The 26,259-nt window shown below is 44.9% G+C and overlaps 1 protein-coding gene across 4 annotated transcripts in view; it reads left to right on the top strand.

Moving 5' to 3' along the window:
* The window catches only part of ULK1 (unc-51 like autophagy activating kinase 1), an 83,065-nt gene extending 61,904 nt beyond the window's left edge, over positions 1-21,161 (top strand). For 2 of the 4 annotated variants that reach the window (XM_083373223.1, XM_083373225.1), the window contains 13 exons: positions 495-649; positions 1,540-1,623; positions 2,532-2,794; positions 3,646-3,830; positions 5,239-5,342; positions 5,497-5,640; positions 6,858-7,045; positions 8,363-8,541; positions 8,670-8,788; positions 12,093-12,250; positions 14,303-14,438; positions 15,415-15,501; positions 15,640-21,161. In XM_083373223.1, the coding sequence (XP_083229349.1) occupies positions 495-649; positions 1,540-1,623; positions 2,532-2,794; positions 3,646-3,830; positions 5,239-5,342; positions 5,497-5,640; positions 6,858-7,045; positions 8,363-8,541; positions 8,670-8,788; positions 12,093-12,250; positions 14,303-14,438; positions 15,415-15,470 (1,771 nt within the window). In that variant the 3' untranslated portion in view covers positions 15,471-15,501; positions 15,640-21,161. Of the gene's footprint in view, positions 1-494; positions 650-1,539; positions 1,624-2,531; positions 2,795-3,645; positions 3,831-5,238; positions 5,343-5,496; positions 5,641-6,857; positions 7,046-8,362; positions 8,542-8,669; positions 8,950-12,092; positions 12,251-14,302; positions 14,439-15,414; positions 15,502-15,639 lie in introns of those variants that run through there. The other 2 variants (XM_083373224.1, XM_083373226.1) reach the window with 2 other exon arrangements.
* Positions 21,162-26,259: the final 5,098 nt, after the last annotated feature.

Raw genomic sequence — 26,259 nt, 5'->3', positions numbered from 1 at the left:
AGGACTGTGGGATCTTAGCTATTCTCTGAGCTTGCTTGTTTTCTTGCAGACGTTTCATGACCCAAACTAGGTAACATCCTAGTTTGGGTAATGAAACGTCTGCAAGAAAACAAGCGGGCCCCCTCATGTCAAATATTCTCCTTTATTAGACATGTTTGTATATTTTATGAGCGTGTTTTTTATGAGCGTATTTTATGAGCGTGTTTCTGTTCCCAAAGGGTTACGGTTCAGTGAGCTGCTAACATCCCTTAGGAAAATCATGATTTAACGTGACACAAAAAGCAGGTGTACATGATAAAGGGAACTATTCCTTAAATTATGTCCAGAGGATGTAGGGTCCAGACGGAGATGGGAGTCAGCAATTCCTGATCTCCACTCTTGTCTTGGCACCTGAATGTCCACACACAACGATGGAACGGAGATCGTCATCTGTTGATTCTTCTTCTGCTGCTGCTATGCACAACCTGGAATGAGCAAGTTCTCTTTTTCACTAGGTCTAACCCTGTCAAAAGATCTGGCAGTACGAGTCCACTTGGCTTCCTGAAAGCCAGCCCATCCCCTCCATTTTCTGCTGGTGAGCATGGAACAGTGCCATCCCCTAGAAGGTTCTCCTTTGGTGGTGCCAAGCCTTACACACCTTCTCCTCAAGGTAGGCTATCCAGTTAGTCTGGAGATGGACAACCTTTAATGGTCAGGAGCTCTGTTGGAACATTTTGGAGGGCTGGACAAAGACCAAGAATGCAATCGACGAGGTGGAACCAAAGCGTTGGCTTGATGGAGTTTCATAATTTTATGTTTTGTTGGGGGTTTGTTGTTGTGGCTTGGAGACATCTGTTGTCTGTGTGTCCCACCAAACACAAATCAAGGTCTCTCAATGGAGGTGGTCCCTGAACCTACAAGAAGCATTTCCTCAGCCACAAATTCAGATTCCCCATCTTTTGAGTTAACTCATTCAGTGACCAAGATGAGCCTGGATTTCCTTTCTCCACTTTGTCTCCATCTACGATCTCACTCTTCTTTCACCTGTGACCCCGTTCACTTCCCAAAGTGATATCCCTACACAGTTCAAATTAACTTGGCCTTTCTCATGGGTGGGAAGGGACCCCCACCAGTGGCCAGGTGGGGAAAAATAATACTGTATCTCTGCTGTCGCCCTGTTCATTCTTGGTATCCTCCTGGATTTCTGAGTGAACTTCGCAATGATCTGATTCAGGCCAACAGTGTTTGGGGCAACTTTGGTCTAAGGAAATAAAATGGCAGTTAGCAATAGTCCTTAGACTTATAGACCGCTTCACAGTGCTTTGCAGCCCTTTCTAAGTGGTTTACAGAGTCAGCCTGTTGCCCCCAACAATCTGGGTTCTCATTTTACCGTCCTCGGAAGGATGGAAGGCTGAGTCAACTTTGAGCCGGTCAGGATCGAACTGCTAGCAGTGGGCAGAATTAGCCTGCAATCCTGCCTTCTAACCACTGGGCCACCACGGCTCTTATCTCCTGCTGAGTGTGTGATTTCTCATCATGCTGCTTTTCCTTTTCCTGAAGTTGGAACAATTCCAGAGCAGTCAGACCAGATGATCATCCCGTGTCCTCTCGGAACCGAGTTGAGAACCCGGGTGCCCATAACCGGTACGTCTGATGTTGAACCGTTCTTTGAAGCATCTCATTCACTCAGTTTTCTTGTCTGTCTGTCTATCATCTCCATCCATTTCTCCATCTCTTTATCTATCTCTATCCATCTCTCTGTCATCTATCTCCATTAGTCTTCATATCTATCTCCAGCTGTATGTATCATCTGCCTGCCTGCCTGCCTGCCTGCCTGCCTACCTACCTACCTACCTACCTACCTACCTACCTACCTACCTATCTATCTATCTATCTATCTATCTATCTATCTATCTATCTATCTATCTATCTATCTCTTTCTACCTACCTACCTACCTACCAACCTACCTGTCATCTATCATCTCCATCCATTTCTATTTCTATTTCTCCATCTCTATCCATCTCCGTCATCTATGTCCATTAGTCTTCATCCATATCTATCTCCAGCTGTCTGTCTGTCTGTCTGTCTGTGTCATCTATCATCTCCATCCATCTCTCTATTTCTCCATTTCTTTATCCAGTGCTTTTTTTGTAAAAGAAAAAGGTGCCGGAACTCACACATGTCATACAACCCGCCTTGCCTACCCTACAAGGTTCCATCCAAAAAAGGTGCCGGAACTCCGTTCTGAGCGTTCTGTGACAAAAAAAGCCCTGTCTTTATCTATCTCTATTCATCTCTCTCTTTCATCTATCTATCTCCATCAGTCTTCACCCATATCTATCTCCAATCATATGTATTCTCTGTCCGTCCATCTAATCTAATCTAATCTAATCTAATCTAATCTAATCTAGTCTAGTCTAGTCTAGTCTAGTCTAGTCTAGTCTAGTCTAGTCTAGTCTAATCTAATCATATCTTCTTGCCAGATGGTTTCCCTTGATGTTTTCTTCTTCCTTTCTGCTCTTCACTCCTATTTTATTCATCTTCCTTTCAGATGCTTCAGGATCGGACCCTTCTCAACGAGGACTGGGCTATCGCCTTCACAGCGCTCCCAACCTCTCCGATATCCATTCTGGCCGGCAAAAGGTCACCAAGCAGTATTCCGATCCGCTGGTCACCCACTTCAGCCCTGTCCCAGCTGGTCAGGCTGCACGGCTACCCAGCCTTCAGTCTGGCCGGCCTCTCAGATCTTCTCCGAAGCTCTCTGAATTCATCCAGAGGACTCCCTTGCCCACCATCTTGGGTTCTCCGACAAAGGTAGTCCGTCCTTCCTCAGTATCCCATCGGGTGGAATTGGAAAGTTCTAAATTGGGAGGTTGTATCAATCTAATTTGCCCCCAACCACAACCGTATGAGAGAAAGGGACTGGCCTGAAGTCACCCATCCAACTTTCCTGTCTGAAGTGGAACTAGAATTCCCAGGCTCCTGGCGATGGCCCCAAAGTCACCCAGCCAACCTCCTTGTCTTAAGGAAGGACTAGAACTCACGGTCTTCTGAAGATTGGCCCAATTCGTTCAGCCAGCTGTCATGCTTAAGGCAGAACTAGAATTCCCAGTCTCCTGGCGATTGCCCTGAAGTCACCCAGCCAACCTCCTTCTCTTAACGAAGGATTAGAACCCATGGTCTCCTGATGATTGGCCCAAGTCATTCAGCCAGCTCTCGTGCTTAAGGCAGAACTAGAATTCCCAGTCTCCTGGCGATTGCCCCAAAGTCACCCAGCCAACCTCCTTGTCTCAAGGAAGGATTAGAACTCAAAAGGTCTCCTGATGATTGTCGTTCAGCCAGCTCTCATGATGCCTAAGGGAGGACTAGAACTCACGGTCTCCTGGTGTCTCCCCCAGCACCTTAACCGCTCCACCAAACCGGGTTTCTGGGACAAAAGAAATGTGAATGAGAGGGTCACATCAATTGAGCAAGCTTTTTGGTGATTAGCAAAGCCTCCTGGTTGTATGGGGGTTTCATAACAACTTCCAAAAATGTTCGGGGTGACCAGCAGCCCCCCCCCCCAAAAGCCCAGATTCCGTGTACTGCTTCTGTCCGTTTCTCTCCATTTCGTCATGTCCCTCCTTCGTTTTTAATTTTGGGTTTCGTTTTGTTTTGAAATGTAGGCCAGGTCGCCCTTTGAGTTCAGTAAAAACCCCAGCTCCCAAAATCTGTTTGCCCTCTTGGCCCACCAAGCGGTTGTCATCACTCCAACAAGGAACAAGACCTTGCCAGATTTGAAAGAAGTGGGACACTTGCCTTACCAACAAGGAGGTCTCGGTTTGAGGCCGACGGAAGACGCCAAAGTCAGGTGGGAACCCTCGCAACCCAAAAGCTAAAAGTCAAAGTTGACTTGCCGGTAGACTCGCATAGTAACGTGTGGGGTCCTGGGCGGTTCCCGAGCTTGGTGGTTTCCTTGCAGGCGTTTTATTACTCCGCAAAGCAACATCGCCAGCACTAGAAGGGAGTGGAGTTCACGCTTTTTTGCCTTTCAAGGTGGGGGTGAGGTGGAGGAGATCCTCCTTTGCACTAGTGGGGAATAGTGGCAACAAAGATGATCAGGGGACTGGAGGCTGAAACATATAAAGAACGGTTGCTGGAATTGGATGTGTCTAGTTTAGTGAAGAGAAGGACGAGGGGTGACATGATAGCAGCCTTCCAATATCTTAGGGGTTGCCATGAAGAAGAGGGAGTCAACCTGTTCTCCAAAGTGCCTGAAGACAGGATAAGAAGCAACGGATGGAAACTCCTCAAGGAGAGAAGCAACCTGGAACTAAGGAGAAATTTCCTGACAGTTAGAACAATTAATCAGTGGAACAAACTGCCTCTAGAAGTTGTGGGTGCTCCCACACTGGGGGGGGGGGTTTGTTAAGAAAAGATTGCACAGCCATTTGTCTGAAATGGTGTAGGGTTTCCTGCCTGAGCAGGGGGTTGGACTGGAAGACTTCCCAAGGTCCCTTCCAACTTCTTCTTCTTCTTCTTCTTCTTCTTCTTCTTCTTCTTCTTCTTCTTCTTCTTCTTCTTCTTCTTCTTCTTCTTCTTCTTCTCCTCCTCCTCCTCCTCCTCCTCCTCCTCCTCCTCCTCCTCCTCCTCCTCCTCCTCTTCTTCTTCTTCTTCTTCTTCTTCTTCTTCTTCTTCTTCTTCTTCTTCTTCTTCTTCTTCTTCTTCTTCTTCTTCTTCTTCTTCTTCTTCTTCTTCTTCTTCTTCTTCTTCATCATCTGTAGCTTGGGTGTAGGATAAGGGTGAAGGTTCATTCTCCGAGCTTGTGGGCTGGTTTCCGAACATTTGTTACCAGGCTAGGTGACATCTTCAGTGGAGTTGAAGGGATGTCAGTGTCGGTGTCCTTCTGTCGATAAGGGCTTCGGGTGTGGGTGTGTCAAGTGAGGGTCTTGTGCTGGGTCAGGTGTGAGTCACCAGTCAGAGGCTGGTGATGGGTCTTGAAATGGGGAGGTTACATCAGATCAGGGTGGTTGGGAAGTGAACTTCTGGTGGGGTATTCATTTTTGATGGGTTCCCCAAAGGTGGTGCTACTTTCACATCCCCCACACAACTAGCCAGAAGTGTTCTCCCTCCCTAAACTGAGGATGTTCTCCAAATTCACGGAGACCTAACAACCCTAATCAGGTTGTCCCCCCCCCCCGGCATGAGGAGATTGTCCCTATGTTTACCAGTAGATCTAGAGAGAACCTTCTTGACGTTGGCATTTTCACATTCTCCAGGTCATTCAGCACTGGCCGTCTCACTGATCTGCTTCTTAAAGCTGCTTTTGGGGAAGCTGGCAGTAATGATAGCCTCAACAGCGAGAAGCCCATGGAGATCACAGGTGCTGGAAACTTGAGAATTTTTTTGGGGGGGGGTGTCTTCATGGGGGTGAGGGTGTTTTCATCCTGAACCGATCCGCCTCCTTTTTTCGGCCTACAAAACTTTTCTCCTGCCTCCACGAACTCTTAGTTGAGATGATCATACTTTCTCCATAGCTCCTTCCATGGCTTGTGGAGGAACCCCTCACTCGGGGGCTAGAGAAGGTTGTTCAGGAAGCCCTTCACCAGTGGTCTTCACCGTTGGGTCACCTCCTGCTGGGACAACACCGCCGCAAACTGTCCGAACCAGAATGTATTCAGGTACCCAAACCAGGAGGGAGATGGCACCACTGATACAGGGAATAATAGCTCAGGGTTGAGCTGTGGGGTCCTCAGTGCTCTCCGAGCTTGGTGGTTGTCTTGCAGGTCTTTCATGACCCAACTAAGGAACACCATCAGTACTAGAGGGAGTGGGCGTTGTGGAGAGGAGGAAGAGGAGGACTTCTCCTCCTGTGGGGTCTTTGGTGCTCTCTGAACTTGGTGGTTTTCAGGCAGATGTTTCATGACCCAACTAGGGGACACCATCAGTGCTAGAAGGGAGTGGAATTGAGGGAGGGAGGAAGGAAGAAAGGAAGGAATGAACGAACGAACGAGACAATAAGAGGGAGGGAGGAAGGAAGGGATGAGAGAGACAATGAGAGAGAGGGAGGAAGGAAGGAAGGAAGGAAGGAAGGAAGGAAGGAAGGAAGGAAGAACTATGGGGTCCTTGGTGCTCTCTGAGCTTCGTTGTTTTCTTGCAGATGTTTCATTACCCAACTAGGTAACATCATCAGTGCTAGAAGGGATTGGAATTGAGGGAGGGAGGGAAGGAAGGAAGGAAGGAAGGAAGGAAGGAAGGAAGGAAGGAAGAAGGAAGGAAGAAAGGAAGGAAGAAAGGAAGGAGCGAGACAATAAGAGGGAGGGAGGGGAGGGAGGGAGGAAGGAAGGAAGGAAGGACTGATTATGGGGTCCTTGGCGCTCTCTGAGCCTGGTTGTTTTCTTGCAGGAGTTTCATTACCCAACTAGGTAACATCATCAGTGCTAAAAGGGATTGAATTTAGGGAGGAAGGAAGGAAGGAAGGAAGGAAGGAAGGAAGGAAGGAAGGAAGGAAGGAAGGAAGGAAGGAAGGAAGGAAGGAAGGAAGGACTATGGGGTCCTTGGTGCTCTCTGAGCTGGGTGGTTTTCTTGCAGGTGTTTCATTACCCAACTAGGTAACATCATCAGTGCTAGAAGGGATTGGAATTTATGGAGAGGAGGGAGAGAGGGAGGAAAGGAAAGGAAAGGAAGGACTATAGGGTCCTAGGTACTCTCTGAGCTTGGTGGTTTTCTTGCAGATGTTTCATGATCCAAACGAGGTAACATCATCAGTGCTGTGGCATTCCCACAGTTTACTAAAAAACCAACAACACTTAGATGTGAAGATGATGGCTTTTGTTTTCCTTCGGTTATTCACCTTGCTAAGTTTTGCATTGTACATTCCGCTTTTTGTTTTTTTTAGTAGGATCTTCAAGTTCTCTTAGTTCTGGAGGATCTTTCAGTGGGCGCCACTTAATTATGGGAGCCGGTGGGGAAATCCTTGAAGCTCCGTCAGGTCTCAGATATACATTGGCTGATCCAATTGCTGCCAACCTGGAAGGAGCCGTTACCTTTGAGGCACCTGAATTACCTGAGGAGACACTCATGGAAGTGAGTTTCATTCCCCCCAACCCAAGCTGAGAACAGTGAAAAGTCAACTTTTAGGCTCTCATCCACCCTCAACTGTAGACCTCGTTGTAGAAGATCCATGTTGGTCTCCTTCTATGGTCTACAAGAAGAAGCATCATGTTCAACTAGATCGGGGGTAGGCAACCTTGGCTCTTTTGTGACTCGTGGACTTCAACTCCCAGAATTCCTGAGCCAGCCATGCTGAGGGGAAAGGGAGAGGTTTCCAAGCTGAGCCATGCTGGCTCAGGGATTCTGGGAGTTGAAGTCCACGAGTCATAAAAGAGCCAAGGTTGCCTACCCTTGAACTACGTGGAGTGAAAACCTCATCCGTAGAAGCCTCCTGGGAGATTTGCAGCCAGTCTCTTCTTCCCAGCCCAGACTAGATCCAAATTCTATTCCATCCTCAACCATAAAATCGGTCTACTTTAAGGCTGTCCATCCCAGCTTATTCCAAAATGCGATTATGAGACAAAATAGGCCATAATACAATGTCCCTGGAGATTCTCGGTCATCCAAGGTCACGGTTATCCCAAAGATGCTTTTTCAAGAAGCAACTGGACTTTCCTGTTTGTTTTTCTTTGAAGACATTTCGCTTCTCATCTGAGAAGCTTCTCCACCTCTGACTGGATGGTGGGGAATGGAAGGATTTATGCTCTTTGCAGACAGCTGGTCATTTGCCTTCTTTTAGAGAGTCGTTGAGGCCACTGGGAGGTTTTCTGTGTCTTCAGGGTCACCTGAGTGGCGCAAATGGGTGGGGTGCCTTCTTGGATGCTGGATGTTTTCTGCCCTGGGTCCCTTGACTGTTGAGGGCAGGCACAGGCTGTTGGGGATGAGTCTGTGTTGCCTGCATCTCAAACTGAAGCGCAAATGGTTCCTGCAGTCTGCAATATTATTTTTCTGGAGATCCCTTTATGCTCCAGCACCATTCGAAGGGTGTTCATCCCAAAGCGCATAGCTAAATATCTTACGGTGGCTCTGAGGATGCAGACAAACCTCCAACTGGCCTCAACGGCTTTCTTAAAGGATGCAGATGGCCAGCTGTCTACAAGAAATCTACATCCTTCCATTCCCCACCATCCAGTCAGAGCTGAAGAAGCTTCCTGGATGAGAAGCAAAATGTCTTCAAAGAAAAACACGGAAGTCCAGGTGCCTCCTGAAAAAGCACCTTTGGCGTAACGCAACGCCTACCACCTTAACCAAATGGATAATTATTTCCTGGCTGAAAGCCCATGGTTAGATCTCGGAGTCTTAGCGGAGGCTGACCCTTCTAACATTGTGTCTACACCTCTGCGTTTTCAGCAAGAGCACACGGACATCTTACGCAGTTTGAAGTTCACACTGGCTTTCGTCCACTATGTGATGGAGCTCGCCACCATCAAAGGTAGCGCCAGTGAGATGTCCAGTTCGGTGGCCTCTGAGTACCAGCTTCAAGAAAGCATCGTTGCTGACCAGATCAGCTTGCTCAGCAAGGAATGGAGGTAAACAGCAACACCCAGGTGTGGGATGCCACCTGCAGCGTCAACCAATGGTCGAGAAGTAAAAACAGCGGTGTGGTTTCACTCTGCACCTCCGTTGACCTTTGAGCTTCTCTTTTGTTTTGTTGAAGCTACGCAGAACAGCTGGTCTTGTACTTGAAAGTGGCTGAATTGCTGTCCGCCGGGCTTCAGATGGCCATTGAGCAGATTCGGGCAGGCAAGCTGTGTCTCTCCTCCACTGTCAAGCAAAGTAAGAATTTGTTACCCAACTCCAGAAGGAATGCCTAAATTTTGTTTCCTTTCAGGTTTTAAGTAGCGGTAGATGGGACGCGGTGGCTCAGTGGGTTAGGACGCTGAGCTTGTCAATCAGAAGGTCGGCAGTTTGGTGGGTCGAGTCCTGAGTGCCGCGTAACAGAGTGAGCTCCTGTTACTCGTCCCAGCTTCTGCCAACCTAGCAGTTCGAAAGCATGTAAAAATGCAAGTAGAAAAATAGGGACCACTCCGGTGGGAAGGTAACAGCGTTCCGTGTGCCTTTGGCATCTAGTCATGCCGGCCACATGACCACGGAGTAACAGGCGCTCACTCTGTTATGTGGCACTCGGGATTCCACCCGCCAAACTGCCGACCTTCTGATCGACAAGCTCAGCGTCCTAACCCACTGAGCCACCGTGTCCCTTACCTCTATAGGTAGAGCCATATAAACACATCTCCAGATCCCTGGGACCTCCAGGCCTGGTGACATAACCAGGTCTTGAAGGACTTCAAGAACATCAAAACAAAAGGAGCTACTCTCGTTTTCATCTTCTCCCCTGTGGTCTATACTTGTTCTTCCCCATCTTGTTCAAGTTGGAAGTTGTCCTATTTGGGTTTCGTTTGCTCTGAAATGCAAGTAGGCTTCTGCGCTTTGTCTCCCAAGATCCCGACGGCTAATCTCGGAGGAAGAAAAATAAGCACCCGCGTTGCCAGATTGGAATTTCTCAGCACTTAGCTATGTGCGCAGGGAAGGGCTTAAAGATAATTGACGTGGGTGTGGCTTTATAATTACAGAGTTAGGCCCAGGATCTTAAATTAATACGCCCTGTCACTCAGCCAGTTGACTCATTCCTTGGGTAGAGGGGGAATAATAGGAAGGAGATGACACCTATCTTTTAACATCACCTTTTAGAAATGCATGCCTTGGGTTTTTTTTTCCTCATTCCAAAGCATGCAGAACTGACAGCGAATTCAGCGGGGGGGGTGGAAGCAGCTTTAAAAAGAAAAATGCAACGAGCAAACTTTTTGAAAAGAGACAAGCAAAGCAGAAGTGGAATACAACATAGAATGAAGAGGCGTATATATATGTGTGTGTGTATATATATATATATATATATATATATATATATATATATATATATATATATATATATATATATGGGATGCGGTGGCTCAATGGGTTAGGACGCTGAGCTTGTCGATCAGAAGGTCGGCAGTTTGGCGGGTTGAATCCCAAGTGCCGCGTAGCAGAGTGAGCGCCTGTCACTCGTCCCAGCTTCTGCCAACCTAGCAGTTCGAAAGCACGTAAAAAATGCAAGTAGAAAAATAGGGACCACTCCGGTGGGAAGGTAACAGCGTTCCGTGCGCCTTTGGCGTCTAGTCATGCCGGCCACATGACCATGGAGACGTCCTCGGACAATGAGCACCGGCCCCTAGAGTTGGAAACGACTAGCACGCATGTGCGGTGGAACCTTTACCTTTACCTATATATATTTAAAGCATCCTAAACAGATGCTTTTTCAGATGTTAGGAATCTTCAGAACAGCAAGTTTTTACTACCCTGGCTGTGCTTTCTTCAGTCCTTAGCAAAAGAAGATTTAGATACAAATTTAAGGACGTAAAAAAAAGAAAAGAAAAAAAAAGGAGCGCATGGAGGGATTAGAACGATTATTTTGGAAAGTTATAAATGGACTAGTGGATCTGAACTAAGATTTTGAAATTAATGATGAGAATCCTTCCTGTGGGAAAATGTTGTTTGGACTTCTTAAAAAAACAAAATGAGATAGGATGGAACTTCCAAGGTTAGAGGGAACCAGAAGGAACAATTAAAACAGATTACATTTAAAGGAGAATAACTAAATTTGACTTACGGAATGGAGTTAAGGGGTGGTTTTAAATATCTTCATGGTTGATCTTAGGTGTCTTTTTTTTAAGTGTTATTTTTATTTTAAAAATAAATTATCGTCCCTCTGTCACTGCTGGGGAAAAAAATCTCGCGTACTGCTTTCTTATCTTACTTATGGAAAGCATTGTCACTGCTGGGGAAAAAATTCTCACGTACTGCTTTCTTATCTTACTTTACGGAAAGCATGAAGAAAGTTTAAAATTCTGATAGAGATGTACAAGCCTTTTGGAGTTGAAGGCATCCCTGTGTAGTTCTTTCATTCTTCTCCTGTCATACTGAAAACTGCAATTCCAACAGCTTTGGAATGAATTTTAGCAGCCCGTGTTAAAGTTCAGGTTGGTTCAACGTATTTCAACTGTATCCCTTCTTCCCTTCCTGGAGCTCAAGATGATGGAACAGTCTCTTTTTGCCTCTTAATATGGTAGTCAAGGTACATAATAACAACAACTATTATTATGATTGTTATTATTATTAATTAATAATAATAATATTAACATTGCAGCTTCCTGCAATAACTCCAGCAGAGTTACAAAAAACTGCGCTACTCGGACCATCTTCCATTTTAAGGAGGTACCTGGTTGATACCTAGGATGCTGGCAGCAACCTGTGTCAACCATCAGCGCCAGTCAATTTGAATGTTCAGCTGACTGAGGTTCATGTTTAATGAATAAAAGATAATAAATAAAGTTGGAAGGGACCTTGGAGGTTATCTAGTCCAACCCCCTGCTCAGGCAGGAAACCCTGTACCATTTCAGGCAAACGGTTGTCCAAACTCTTCTTAAAAACTTCCCGTGTTGGAGCATTGACAGCTTCTGGAGGCAGGTGGTTCCACTGATTTAATGGTTCTCCCTATCATGAAATAACAGAATAATGGGAGTTTGGAAGGGACCTTGGAGATCTTCTAGTCCAACTTGTTCATTCCCAACTTCTGGAAGCAAGTTGACTGATTGCAATTGGTCCAAGGACATTCAGGGGACACGCCACACAAGAGAACCCTTGAGCCTTGTAGGAAGTGCGCGGCTGGTTTTCTTTACATGGTGCACAGGTCTGCAACCCGCGGCTCCGGAGCCGCATGCGGCTCTTTCAGCCGCCTCCTGCGGCTCCCAGTCCTCTGCCACGTGCAGTCCAAAAAAAAAAAAAAAAAATGGGACTGAAAAAGTTCAACCAATCAATTCAAATATGCAGGGTAGGTGCATATCTCGCCTTGGCTCCACTCTTCAAACCCTGTTCTGCGCATGCGTGCATGTACGCGTATGTGCAGACATTTTTTTGCGGCTCCCAGTTTTTTCTTTTGTGAGGGAACCGGATCCGAGTGGCTCTTTCACTGTTTCAGGTTGCTGACCCCTGATCTGGTGGGTTTAATCTGACTTTCTCCCTTTTTGTTTCCCTCCTGTAGTTGTGAGAAAGCTCAACGACCTGTATAAAAGCAGCGTCTCTTCGTGCCATCACCTGAACTTAAGGCTGCAGAGGTGGTTCATGGACAAGCAGAAACTCATGGACCGCATCAACAGCACCACGGCTGAGAAGCTCATCTTCAGCCACGCTGTGCAGATGGTAGGTGAGACCTCACCTGGTGTTGCCATGGAGGAGGATGGCCATGTTGGTGGCAGCGGTGGGGCCCCGGTCTGTCTCGGGGTGGGAACTCAAAAGAGTTTTGATCTGAAGGCAATTAGAAGAACCTCAAGATGTTTTTCCTTCCAAGAGGAACAACTTATGGAAACAGTGATAACACTGTCCAAAGAATTTTGGACATAACGTAGAAGTAGAAAACTGGCAAAGCCTCTGGGAAAGAAATACTAAAATAACAGCAGCGGTGGCATACAAAGAAAATCTATACAAAACGTTTTACGGATGGCACTTAACACCGGGGAGGCTAGCAAAAATGTTTAAAAACGTGTCAAGCAACTGTTGGAAATGTAGACAAAAACCAGGCACTTATTACCGTCTTTGGTGGACAAGCCCCAAAGCCAAAAGATTCTGGTACACACGTGGTTAGAGAAAATGACTAAAGAACAGATAGACTTTAAGCCAGAATTATTTTTGTTAGGCATAATCGTGTGTGTGGATAGATAGATAGATAGATAGATAGATAGATAGATAGATAGATAGATAGATAGATAGATAGATAGATAGATAGATAGATATAAAGGTAAAGGTTCCCCCGCACATGCGTGCTAGTCGTTTCTGACTCTAGGGGCCGGTGCTCATCTCCGTTTCAAAGCTGAAGACCCTCCGTGGTCATGTGGCCGGCATGACTAGACGCCAAAGGCCCACGGAATGCTGTTACCTTTCCACCGTTGTGGTCCCTATTTTTCTACTTGCATTTTTACGTGCTTTCGAACTGCTAGGTTGGCAGAAGCTGGGACGAGTAACAGGCGCTCCCTCTGTTACGCGGCACTCGGGATTCGACCCGCCAAACTGCCGACCTTCTGATCAACAAGTTCAGCGTCCTAACCCACTGAGCCAACGCGTCCCTTTGATATAAATATAGATAGATATAGATACAAAGATATGGAGATAGATAGATAGATAGATAGATAGATAGATAGATAGATAGATAGATATAGATATATATAGAGATAGATAGATATAGATATAGATATAAAGATAGATAGATATAAAGATAGATATAGATATAAAGATAGATAGATATAAAGATAGATATAGATATAAAGATATGGAAATGATAGATAGATAGATAGATAGATAGATAGATAGATAGATAGATAGACAGACAGACAGACAGACAGACAGACAGACAGACAGACAGACAGACGATTCACATGGCTGGAGATAGATATAGATGGTGATTGATGGAGATAGATGAGAGGGATAGATAGATAGATAGATAGATAGATAGATAGATAGATAGATAGATAGAGAGATAGAGAGATAGAGAGATAGAGAGATAGAGAGATAGAGAGATAGAGAGATAGAGAGAAAGATAGATTATATTTTTCCTTCCCAGGTTGAGGCTGCTGCTTTGGATGAGATGTTTCACCACCGAGAAGATATAAAGATATAGATATAGATAGATATAAAGGTATAAAGATATAGAGATAGATAGATAGATAGACAGACAGACAGACAGACAGACAGACAGATAGATAGATAGATAGATATAGACATAGATATATAAAGATATTTTTCCTTCCCAGGTTGAGGCTGCTGCTTTGGATGAGATGTTTCACCACCGAGAAGATATAAAGATATAGATATAGATAGATATAAAGGTATAAAGATATAGAGATAGATAGATAGACAGACAGACAGACAGACAGACAGACAGACAGACAGACAGACAGACAGACAGACAGACAGACAGATAGATAGATAGATAGATAGATAGATAGATATAGACATAGATATATAAAGATATTTTTCCTTCCCAGGTTGAGGCTGCTGCTTTGGATGAGATGTTTCACCACCGAGAAGATATAAAGATATAGATATAGATAGATATAAAGGTATAAAGATATAGAGAGAGATAGATAGACAGACAGACAGACAGACAGACAGACAGACAGACAGACAGATAGATAGATAGATAGATAGATAGATAGATAGATATAGACATAGATATATAAAGATATTTTTCCTTCCCAGGTTCAGGCTGCTGCTTTGGATGAGATGTTTCACCACCGAGAAGACTGTGTGCAAAGATACCAGAAAGCGTTGCTCTTGATGGAAGGACTCTTGAACTTCATCACTGAGCAAGGAGATGTTGAGAACATCAATAAATGTAAGGAGGGCCAGGCAAGAGACTCGTGAGACCCCTTCGGAGAGTTTTTGTTTGTTGCTTTCTGCAACTTTCTTAACTAATGACTCTCATAATCATAACTGCTTTGAGGTCCACTGTTCTGGCCTTTTTCACTTATTTGGAGAAGAAAGGATTTGGGGACACAAAACGGGAGTTTGTACAAAATTGGGTATTGACCGTCCCATTTGGCACTTTCAACAAAAGAAAGTCCCAGCTCTTTAGGGTGACCAAGAGTCTAGCTTTATTGAATTTTTTTTTCTTGGATTAGATAAACTTTATTGTCATTTTTTTCCCCTGTGGGCACAATGGCACACATTTTTAAAAAATGAAATTTAGTTGCTTCCTCTCAAAGTGTACATATACATAACACACATCTAAAACATACTATATGTGACATATGTATAGACCGACACCCTTACATATAAGTAACATAAATATTAATCACCGTCCATCTTGAATATATAATGGAAGGAGGAAGCTTTACAGTTCACAAGGTTGATACTGTATGGAAATAAAGCTGTGACTGCATCTGGATGTTCTGCTACCATCTTGGCCCGGCAGAAGCAAAGTCAGTTTGGGGATTTTCCCATAAAAAACCCCAATAGGTAACTCCTCTCTTCCATTCTGGGCTACCCACAGTTCATAGTTCACCACGTTTCAGTTCTTTTGCTTTGGGAAGAACTGCTCTGGTCAAACGTTCTTCCATCACTCATCCTTGGTAGATAACGTCTCCCGGTTCTCTTGCATTCCATAGTCTCCTTCCACCCTCCTCCTGTCACTGGAAAAGCTGTGAGCCAAAGCAGGTGCAGGCAACTAGGGAGTCAAGTCAGGTTTGACCTTGGAGCTTAAAGCTATTTTAATTTTTGAAGATTTGGGGTATTTTTCCAGTCCTGGCGAATGTTGATGCGTTCTCACCCAACCAATGAATCACGTTCCTCTTATCCTTTTGTCTTTTTAGGTAAAATGTGCATTGAACGGCGGCTGTCCAGCTTGCTATCAGGGATCTGTGCATGACAATAAGCTTTAGGGGTTTTTTTCCACGCAGGTAATTGCTTTGGTTCCTAAAACCCTCGGGAGTTAAGCCCTGCACCCTTCTGAAGAAGTCTCAGATGGGACTTCTTCTTGGAAGCCATTTTTGGCTTCCCTGGTTATCCCTTCTCTTCCTTTCTCTTTTTTTTTTCAGGAGTAGCAGCTCTTTCCTGCTCACCTTGGTGCAAACTGGGGACAGGTAGATACAGAAAGACCCTCTTCCAGCTGGTGGAAAAGGGCTGAGGAAACCAAGGACCAAACCTGCTTCATGTCCACTGGTTTTGTTTTGTTTCTGAAGACAAACAGGTGGGGTTATGGCAAGGCCAGCTTGGGCCCTCTTAACTTGGAGTTACTTTCGTCTACTGCTGGCAGTGGACACCTGGATGGCTTCTCCTGGTTAGAAGGATGAAGCTCAGCCAGGGAAGAACATCCCTGGTGAAGACAGCTGTTCTTCTACAGATTTTGTCTGGTTGCACGCTTGGGACCTGCCCACCATTCCCCAATCTCCACGTACTTGGTGTTCTTCAACATCTCCCATGCTTCGCGTCCCTCTTGGCGTGGGAAGAAGGAAGAAGATCTGGAGCTCAGCTTTGCCTGAGCCTGCTTCATCGTCTGGGGTGCTGGAAATTAGACTTGATGCTCTCCTGCGGTGGATGCGATGGGGCAGAGCCATTCTTCCTTCATCGATGGGGAGGTGGACAAATCCTTAGAAGACCGTAGACCTCTTTCAAGCAGTTGGAGCCACGCCAGACGATCTTAAAGTTATCGTGTTCCGTCTCAAGAAGCCAAAAACGTCTAGGGCAAAGAGATGCCTTCTGCACGCGGGCAAGGGGGCATTAAATCAATGCATGGAAACGGCCCCCTCGTCCAATTTAGGTACCTGTGTTGTAAGAAGGCATCTCTTCTGGAGAAACATTGGGGTTGTTGTTGTTTTTTTTCTTCTTCTCATCAATAGCTTCTCTTCTCTAAAGGACAGGAAAAGAGAGGAGAGAAAACACATATGCAACACACACACTAGCTTTGTGAAGCAAAGGAGCACTTTACGCAGATGTGGAATTTCATGCTGGAGTGCTGGATTTTTCTCTTTAACAGCTGCTGGGATGGGACTTCTTGACATGTTCTGCTATGTGCTAATTTCATCGTAGAGGATTCCTTTGCGTTGTTGTTGGTTTTTTTTTGTTTTGTTGTTGTTGTTCAGAAATTGCACTACAAGTACGTGTGGGTGTCTACACACACACACAAGCCCGTTGCTAAGATCCAATATGTATTTATGTGTATATAATGTATAGCGTAATCTTACACGTTTTAACTGTACTGTATGTTATTAGAATGGGGGGTGGGGGGTGGGGGGGAAACAGCTATGCCTTTTTCTTCCTGCTGTCTGTAATCCAGGTTGCTAACTTGAACGTTTTTCTAACATCAATGATGGTCTCTCTTATTCTTTCTTTCTGTCTGCTGTCTGTTTGTCTGTCTCTCTCTCTCTCTCTCTTGTCTGTCTCTCTCTTTCTCTCTGTCTCTGTCTCTCTCTCTTTTTAATGGATATACTGTTCAAAGCATCCTGGTTTTCAGAAGCTCAAGGACAGGATCGCAACTGCTTGTGTATTTGCAATTTGCTGGGTTCTCCCCCGCCCCCGTTTTTTGCAAAGTAGGTTTTTTTTTAGTTGTCTCCTTTTCCTGTTTTAGCATTTCACTTAAAATTTCCCAATCCTCCTGTTTTTAAAGCAGCGAAGTAGCTCTCCCACCCCACTCCCCACCCCAAAAAAACTGTTAGGGCATGGCGTGCATACGTTTCTGCATTTTGGGGTGTGCCTGCGTTTGTCTGAAGGGGCGGGTGGGCTGTTTCATGCACAGCTGAACTTGTGAAGGCGCCACAGCTGCCAGCAAATGCTTGAGACACACCCGTGAGCTTTGTGTTGTGCTGTTTTTGTGATGTGTGCATTTGGGTTTTGATTTATTATTATTATTTTTTTTAAAAAAAACACAGAGGGATTCAAAGTTTGGTTCATTTTTTTATGTCTGTGCAAAGTGAGGACGCGTGCTTGTAAAATACAACCTAGATTTCAGTATTAACATTCTTTTTTTTTTGCCCCCATTTCTGAAATAAGAGCAAGTCAAGTTTCTTTGCATACGGCCAGTTCAGAATCTATCCCTGATTTTCTCGTAAGGAACAATCTTACTGGCTTAGAAGCCAGTTCTGAACCTTTTTTTTAAAAAAAAAAGGTAATCTACATTTAATGCATTAAAAGATTTTTTTTTTTTAAATCCCTCTCATTTACATGCAACATTTCCACACATCTTTTGTTTACGGCGTGCCTGGCAACTCAATCGTGTTTAAATTAGGTACAATGATGTTTCGTTTCAAGGGAAAGAGGGCTTTACGGATTAAAAGCCATCCATGTTGAATTGTGCCTGAACAAATAAGAAACCAGCAAACATTATTTTAGCCCTCGTGAAAATATGAGCCAGGAGTGGAGATGCAGATCTTACATACAAACCCAAAGTAATCAAAGTATAATATCTTTGTCTCCAAGTTTGCAGCAGGGCTAAACATATCTGGGTTTATCAAGCATCAAGTTATTATCAAGAACTAGCTAAGTGTTAGGAATACAGTTCAGACCTTCTTAGATACATCGCCTCAAGGACAAACCACAGATTGAGAGAATTGAGAATAGGAATTCTTCTGGCTAGTCCATAAGATTGAACATTCAGCTTTGAAAAAACCTCTCACGCGGTGTGTTAGTTTCTTGGGCTCCAGAAACTTCCAACTTCTCTAGGGGTGCAAAACAGAAAAGTTAGAAATTAGGAAGATACAGTCATGAAAAGCTCCAAAATGGAGTTGGAGAGAAGGAATATTCTCGCTTCTGCTCCTGAGATGGGGTGTGTGTGTGTGTGTTTGAGAGAGCACAAATAATGTCCTCTATTTGCACATTATCCCACAGTCTGATCTTGTCCCATTGTGTTTGTAATACTTGGTTGTGACTTTTCTAGTGCAGAACGTATCTGTTACAACATGGCTTGTAGCTGCAATCTTCCCTTCCTCTCTCTCTCCCTCCGTCTCTCTCTTCCTCTCCTTTCCCCCTCTCCCTTCCTCTCTCCATCTCTTCCTCTCTCTCTCCATCTCTCCCTCTTTCCCTTCCTCTCTCTCTCCCTCTGTCTCTCTCTTCCCCTCTCCCTCTCCTTTCCCCCTCTCCCTTCCTCTCTCCATCTCTCCCTCTCTCTCCATCTCTCCCTCTTTCCCTTCCTCTCTCTCCTTCCGTCTCTCTCTTCCTCTCCTTTCCCCCTCTCCCTTCCTCTCTCCATCTCTTCCTCTCTCTCTTCATCTCTCCCTCTTTCCCTTCCTCTCTCTCTTCCCCTCTCCCTCTCCTTTCCCTCTCCCTTCATCTCCCCCTCTCCCCTCCCTCCATCTCTCTCTCCTTCCCTCCCTCTCTCTAATGTTTTTCTCTACCAATCGGCATCCAAGGCAATCAACTGTGAAAGCAATTTATCATTTACAGCCCCTTACACATCCTCCCCACCCCCCAAAAAAATTCATATTAATGTCACCTGCTCACAAAATTTGAGGCAAACCCCAACCCCTTTTCACAACTCTGAACCACAACAGAGTGGGGAAATAAAGATTCCACTTATCTTAAGCCATCTTCTCCTCTGGAAGACTTTTAATTTTTTTTTAATTAAAGATGTTTTTTCCATAAATTAAAAAAAAATCTGTAATGAAAATAGAAAACAAGAGAAGGGGGGGTGGGACAAAAGAGAGAACAATAACTCAAGGAACTAAAGCAGATGACTTCCTATCCACTGTTCAAAACATCCTAACAGACCCAACATTTTCCCTTCTGAATTATTCCAGAAATCCCTTCTGCTCCTTAATCTTTTTTTTCCAAAGTTGAATCTGGATCGGTCACTGGGACCAGTGGTTTTATTCTTCCGAGCTGTCGGACTCGTTCTGGAGCCCATTTTTCAGGGAATTATTCTCCATTGGCTGATTGGTGTACTGATGGCTGGCGACTGGCTGCCAATCGCTCGGATAAGCTAGTGGTCAATCAGCGTTCCTGTTGACCGACAAGGGGCCCGTATCTCAGGCTTCAATCCTTTCCCTGGCTATCTTTGTACCTGCTCGGCCAACAATCTTAGCAGCTGCGAAATTGAATGTGTGTCCTTGTTCATTGCGACGTGAGGCTACCAATGAGTTTCGAGTCTCCTGAAGGCAAATGCCTTCATTTCATAATCCGTGCGGTTCGTCACCACCGTTGCGTGGCCTTTATCTGCTTTTAAAACAATAACCTCCTGGTCTAGTTTTAGGACTTTCGCATCGGGCCGAGCGTGTTGCTAGGTCTGGCTGTTCTATCCCTGCTTCATTGAATATGGATTTTTTTTCTCTCTCTCCAATCATTCAATCCATCACTCATCGTTTCGCTTTTTTCTTCATTTAGCAAAAGCCCCGTCGAGATGTCCAGTCTTTTTTTTTTTTAATTAAAGAGTTTTACAAAAACAAAATTTTACAATATATCCCCAAATCCCTCCCACCCCAAACCCACCCACTTTCCCCCCCCCCTTCCCAGAGCTAAATACAGGATTATAGTTACAATAATCATATTCTAAATAAAAATTATGCATAATATACAATTAACCAAATTCATACTGCGCTTTAACTCCCCTTTAATATAACTACAAACAACCTGCCAATAAGAATATCCCACTAAAATCTACTCATAAGCTAAATGTAGATGTCCAGTCTTAAAAATGCACGTCGCCTTTTTCTCCTTGATCAAATTAGGTCCCAGTTTTTGCATATTTCAGCTGTTCCATTTAAAACACCAAAGGGGATAGCTGGATAACCTAAACTTTTAAGAGATTCTGTTCCTGCTGCTATGGGACAGAGACGCCGTGCCTGTTGCACGAGAAACGTGGTTTGAAAAAGTCTTTCCTCCTTGCCAGGTTGCCAGTTTTTGCTTTCGAGGCTGTACATTTCCACTTTTATCTCCCCACTTTGTTAAACCACTTGGTTTACTCAGAGCTAACTCGTCTGCTACCCTTAGCGACTTGAATGCATCTTATAGCTGTCCACGTCATTCAGGAGAGAGAAAAAAAAGGAAAGAAAGAAAAAGAGAAATCACTGAGCTTCATCTTTCTCACGTGTACAATATTTGCTCAATACTTGAAATTCAACCACTGTGCTTGGATTAAAGAAAAACGAATATAGAAACAAGGCATTTCTTAACGCCATATTGGCGACTTTCTTATTATTTTGTCCTTTTAGGTTTTCAAACTAACTGCATGTAGCATGAGACATTGTTGACTTTTTTTTGTTCATTTTGTTTGGTGGGGAAAGTAGTTATTTATTGATCTGTACACGTCAGGAATGGGGAAAAGTTTTAAAAATGGTGGTGGGGGGGAAATAAGGATGGAAGGGGCTTCTTACATCCGCTTCCTTTCCTCTACGGGGTTGTTACCGATTCAGCATTTTGTACGTAACGTCTGAATTTAGATCCCAACTGACCTTCAGCATCGTCGCCACTCTGTTCATGTTCACGGGAAAGTGTGTTCGATCGACACTTGGCCTTTTATTATTATTTTGTTGTTGTTGTTGGAAAAGTGTTATGTGACTTGGCACATGGGTGTATTCTTGCTTTCCGTTGTATGGCGCCAACTTCAGGAAAATAAAATTTTGATTTTTCATCCTTGGAGTGCTTTGGTCTTCCCCGCGAGCCCCCCCCCACTCTCTCTCCAAGATGGACCTCTAGTTCAGTAGCTGTGTTCTGCTGAGATTCTCATCATGGTTGTCGCAAAGATGCTTTTTCAAAAGTCAACTGGACTTCGTGTTTCCTTGAAGACATTTCGCTTCTCATCCAAGAAGCTTCTTCAGAATAGACTAGAATAGAGAAGAATAGAATAGAGTAGAGTAGAGTAGAGTAGAGTAGAGTAGAGTAGAGTAGAGTAGAGTAGAATAGAGTAGAATAGAGTAGAATAGAATAGAATAGAAAAGAGTAGAGTACAGTAGAGTAGAGTACAGTAGAGAAGAATAGAATAGAGTAGAATAGAATAGAATAGAATAGAATAGAATAGAATAGAATAGAATAGAATAGAATAGAATAGAATAGAATAGAATAGAATAGAAATATAGAGTGGAATGGAATAGAATAGAATAGAATAGAATAGAATAGAATAGAATAGAATAGAATAGAATAGAATAGGAGTGTGCACTAAAAGTGTGCACTGAATTAAATCCCATAGAATTGGAAGGGACCTTGGAGGTGAATAGAATAGAGCTGGAAGGGACCTTGGAGGTCTTCTAGTCCAGCCCCCTGCTCAAGCCAGAGAACCTAGACCATCTCAGACAAGTGACTGTCTAGCCTCTTAAAAATCTCCAGGGATGGAGCACCCAGGATTTCTGGAGGCAAGCTGTTCCACTAGTTGATTGTCCTCATCGTCAGGAAGTTTCTCCTCAATTCCAGGTTGCTTATCTCCTTGATCAGTTTCCATCCATTGTTTCTTGTCCTTCCCTCTGGTGCACTGGTGAATAATTTGACCCCCCTCTTCTTTGGGGCAGCCCCTCAGATACTGGAACACTGCTATCATGTCTCCCCTATTTCTTCTTTTCTTTAGACTGGCCAAACCCAAGTCCCGCAGCCGTTCTTCATATGTTTTAGTCTCCAGGCCTTGGATCATCTTAGTTGCTCTTCTCTGAATTTTTTCCCCAAACTCTCAACATCTTTTTAGTGATATGGTGACCAAAACTGGCTGCAGTATTCCAGGTGTGGCCTTACTAGGGCTTGCTAGTACTTTTTTCAGGAGGCAACTGGACTTCCTTGTTTTTCTTTGAAGACATTTCACTTCTCATGGAAGAAGCTCCAGCTCTGAATAGATGGTGGGGAATGGAAGGATTTATACTCCTTGCAGACAGCTGGTCATTTGCCTTCTTTTGGAGAGTCATAGAGGCCATTTTAGGGACGCGGTGGCTCAGTGGGTTAGGACGCTGAGCTTGTCGATCAGAAGGTTGGCAGTTTGGCGGGTCGAATCCCAAGCGCCGCGTAACAGAGTGAGCGCCTGTTACTCGTCCCAGCTTCTGCCAACCTAGCAGTTCGAAAGCACGTAAAAATGCAAGTAGAAAAATAGGGACCACTCCGGTGGGAAGGTAACAGCGTTCCGTGCGCCTTTGGCGTCTAGTCATGCCGGCCACAGGACCACGGAGACGTCCTCGGACAAGCGCTGGCTCTTCGGCTTTGAAACGGAGATGAGCACCGGCCCCTAGAGTCGGAAACGACTGGCACGCATGTGCGGGGGAACCTTTACCTTTACCTTTAGAGGCCATTTGGAGGTTTACCTGTGCCCTTGGGGGTCACCTGATCTTGCAGCCAAGAAAGCTGACACACATTTGCACTACTCAGGTGACCCCAAGGACACAGATAAACTTTCAAGTGGCCTCAACGGCTCTCTAAAAGAATGCGAATGACCAGCGCTCTGCATGGAGTATAAATCCTTCCATTCCCCCACCATCCAGGCAGAGCTGAAGAAGCTTCTGGGATGAGAAGCGAAATGTCTTCAAAGGAAAAACAAGGAAGTCCAGTTGCCTCCTGAAAAAAGCCCCTTTGGGACAACCATGACCTGGATTGACTGAGGATCTCCACAGACCTTCTGGCTTCTGAGTTCAGACTTCAGTCAGAACTGAAGAAGCTCCTTGGATGGGAAGCGAAAGGTCTTCGAGGAAAAACAAAGTCCAGTTGCCTTTTGAAAAAGCACCCTTGGGACCTTCTGCGGATGGTGGCCTCTCAGGCTGAAGTCGCCTTGGAAAGGACTTGATTCTTGGTGACGCCACGGGGAAACCCTTGCGTGATCTTGTAGCCTTGGTGGAGCAGTGGGCTAATGCCTCCTTAAGTAACACCAGCTGCCTGCCATTAGTGCAGGTTCGAGTCCCACCAGGCTCAAGGTTGACTCAGCCTTCCATCCTTCCGAGGTCGGTAAAATGAGGACCCAGATTGTTGGGGGCAACAGGCTGACTCTGTAAACTGCTTAAGAGAGGGCTGTAAAGCACTGTGAAGCGGTGTATAAATCTAAGTGCTATTGCTATCTATCATCTATGTATATCATTCATCTATCATCTATATCTATCTGTCTGTCTATCTATCTATCTATCTATCTATCTATCTATCTATCTATCTATCATCTATCATCATATGGCTATTATCTATCCATATCTATCTATCTATCTATCTTGGTGGAGCAGTGGGCTAATGCCTCCTTAAGTAACACCAGCTGCCTGCCATTAGTGCAGGTTCGAGTCCCACCAGGCTCAAGGTTGACTCAGCCTTCCATCCTTCCCAGGTAGGTAAAATGAGGACCCAGATTGTTGGGGGCAACAGGCTGACTCTGTAAACTGCTTAAGAGAGGGCTGTAAAGCACTGTGAAGCGGTGTATAAATCTAAGTGCTATTGCTATTTATCATCTATGTATATCATTCATCTATCATCTATATCTGTCTGTCTGTCTGTCTATCTAATCTATCAATCATCTATCATCATATGGCTATTATCTATCCATATCTATCTATCTATCTATCTATCTATCTATCTATCTATCTATCTATCTATCTATCTATCTATCTATCATCTATCTTGGTGTAGCAGTGGGCTAATGCCTCCTTAAGTAACACCAGCTGCCTGCAATGAGTGCAGGTTCGAGTCCCACCAGGCTGAAGGTTGACTCAGCCTTCCATCCTTCCCAGGTAGGTAAAACGAGGACCCAGATTGTTGGGGGCAATTAAGCTGACTTTGTAATAATGCCGCTTGGGGTGTGTGTGTGAAAGCCCTAACAAGCAGGCATATACATAGAATGAAGGCTACTGCTAAGCTTGTAAGCCGCCCTGAGTCTTCAGAGAAGGGCGGGATATAAATGGAATTAAAATAAAATAAATAAATAAATAAAAATAAGCAGGCATATACATAGAATGAAGGCTACTGCTAAGCTTGTAAGCCTCCCTGAGTCTTCGGAGAAGGGCGGGATATAAATGGAATTAAAATAAAATAAATAAATAAATAAAAATAAGCAGGCATATACATAGAATGAAGGCTACTGCTAAGCTTGTAAGCCGCCCTGAGTCTTCGGAGAAGGGCGGGATATAAATGTAATAAAAAAATAAATAAATAATAAATTTATTATTATTTAATAAATAATAAATAAATCTTGGCTACAACGTGAGCAAGTTTGGCCCAAAGGAGATTTTTATTTTCACGAGGCAACTGGACTTCCTGACTTTGCTTTGGAGGCGTTTCGCTTCTCATCTGAGAAGCTTCTTCAGCTCTGACTGTGATGTCCCTTCCACTCCCCGCCGTCCAGTCAGAGCTGAAGAAGCTTCTGGGATGAGAAGCGAAACGTCTTCAAAGGAAAAACAAGGAAGTCCAGTTGCCTCCTTGAAAAAGCCCCTTTGGGACAACCGTGACCTGGATTGACTGAGGATCTCCACAGACGTAAAAAAAGGTTGATTATGGACCCCTTTTATAGGATGTTTTCGACTTCTCTGTTTAGCCTACGACTCTGCTAGTCCTCAAGTTACAACCCGAATTGAGCCCAAAATATCCATTGCTAAGCAAGACATTTCTTAAGTGAGTTTTGCCCCGCTTTACGACCTTCCTTGCCACAGTTGTTCAAGTGAATCTGGCTTTTCCCCCACTGACTTGGCTCGTCAGGCCACAAAAGGCGTCCGCGTGACACGGCAGCCGCCATAAATACAGATGGCAGTCCTCTCAGTTGAGTCCCACATTTCTGCTGTTAAGTGAGACATTTGTTAAAACGGATTTTGCCCCTTTCTACGGCCTTCTCTTGCCACCGTTTTAAAGTGAGTCGCTGCAGTTGTTCAGTTGTCAGAAGGCCGCGAAAGGGGATCACGTGAACCCCGCGACACAGCGACCGTTGTAAATATGAGTCTGAGTTTTGATCACGTGACCCTGGGGAGGCTGCAAAGTGGTCATAAGCCCCTTTTCCCAGTGCCATTGTTAACTTCTGTTAAGTGAGACATTTGTTAAATGAATTTTGCCCCGTTTTACAAGCCTTTGTCGCCACGAAACAAACGGTTTTAAGTCGAGGCCTGCTTTATCTAGACCCGTACCAATCGGGCTTCAGGCCCGGGTACAGCACGGAGACGGCATTGGTCGCGCTGGTGAATGATCTCTGGAGGGCTCGGGACAGAGGATACTCCTCTGTTCTAGTCCTATTAGACCTCTCAGCGGCTTTCGATACCATCGACCATGGTATCTTGCTGCGGCGTCTCAGGGGATTGGGAGTGGGAGGCACCGTTCTTCAGTGGTTCTCCTCCTATCTCCTGGGACGTTCGCAGTCGGTGTTGACGGGGGGGCAGAGGTCGACCGCGAGGCCTCTCGCTTGTGGAGTCCCTCAGGGGTCGGTCCTCTCGCCCCTTCTGTTCAACATCTACATGAAACCGCTGGGTGAGATCATTCGTGGTTTTGGAGTTGGGTATCATCAGTATGCTGATGATACCCAACTTTTCATTTCGACCCCAAACCACCCCAGTGATGCCCTCGACGTGATGTCCCGGTGCCTGGAGGGGGTCCAGGTCTGGATGGGGAGGAACAGGCTTCGTCTCAACCCCGACAAGACGGAGTGGCTGTGCGTACCGGCATCCCGGGATATTCAGGATATCCCACCCCTCATTATGGGGGGTGAGTCATTACCTCCTGTAGATAGGGCTCGCAACTTGGGAGTCCTCCTAGATTCACAGCTCTCTTTAGAAGATCATATTGTAGCTGTAACTAGGGGGGCGTTC

The sequence above is a fragment of the Vipera ursinii genome (assembly GCF_947247035.1).
Source record: "Vipera ursinii genome assembly, chromosome: 14".
NCBI lineage: Eukaryota > Metazoa > Chordata > Lepidosauria > Squamata > Viperidae > Vipera > Vipera ursinii.
This window is presented reverse-complemented; position numbering and strand designations above follow the sequence as displayed.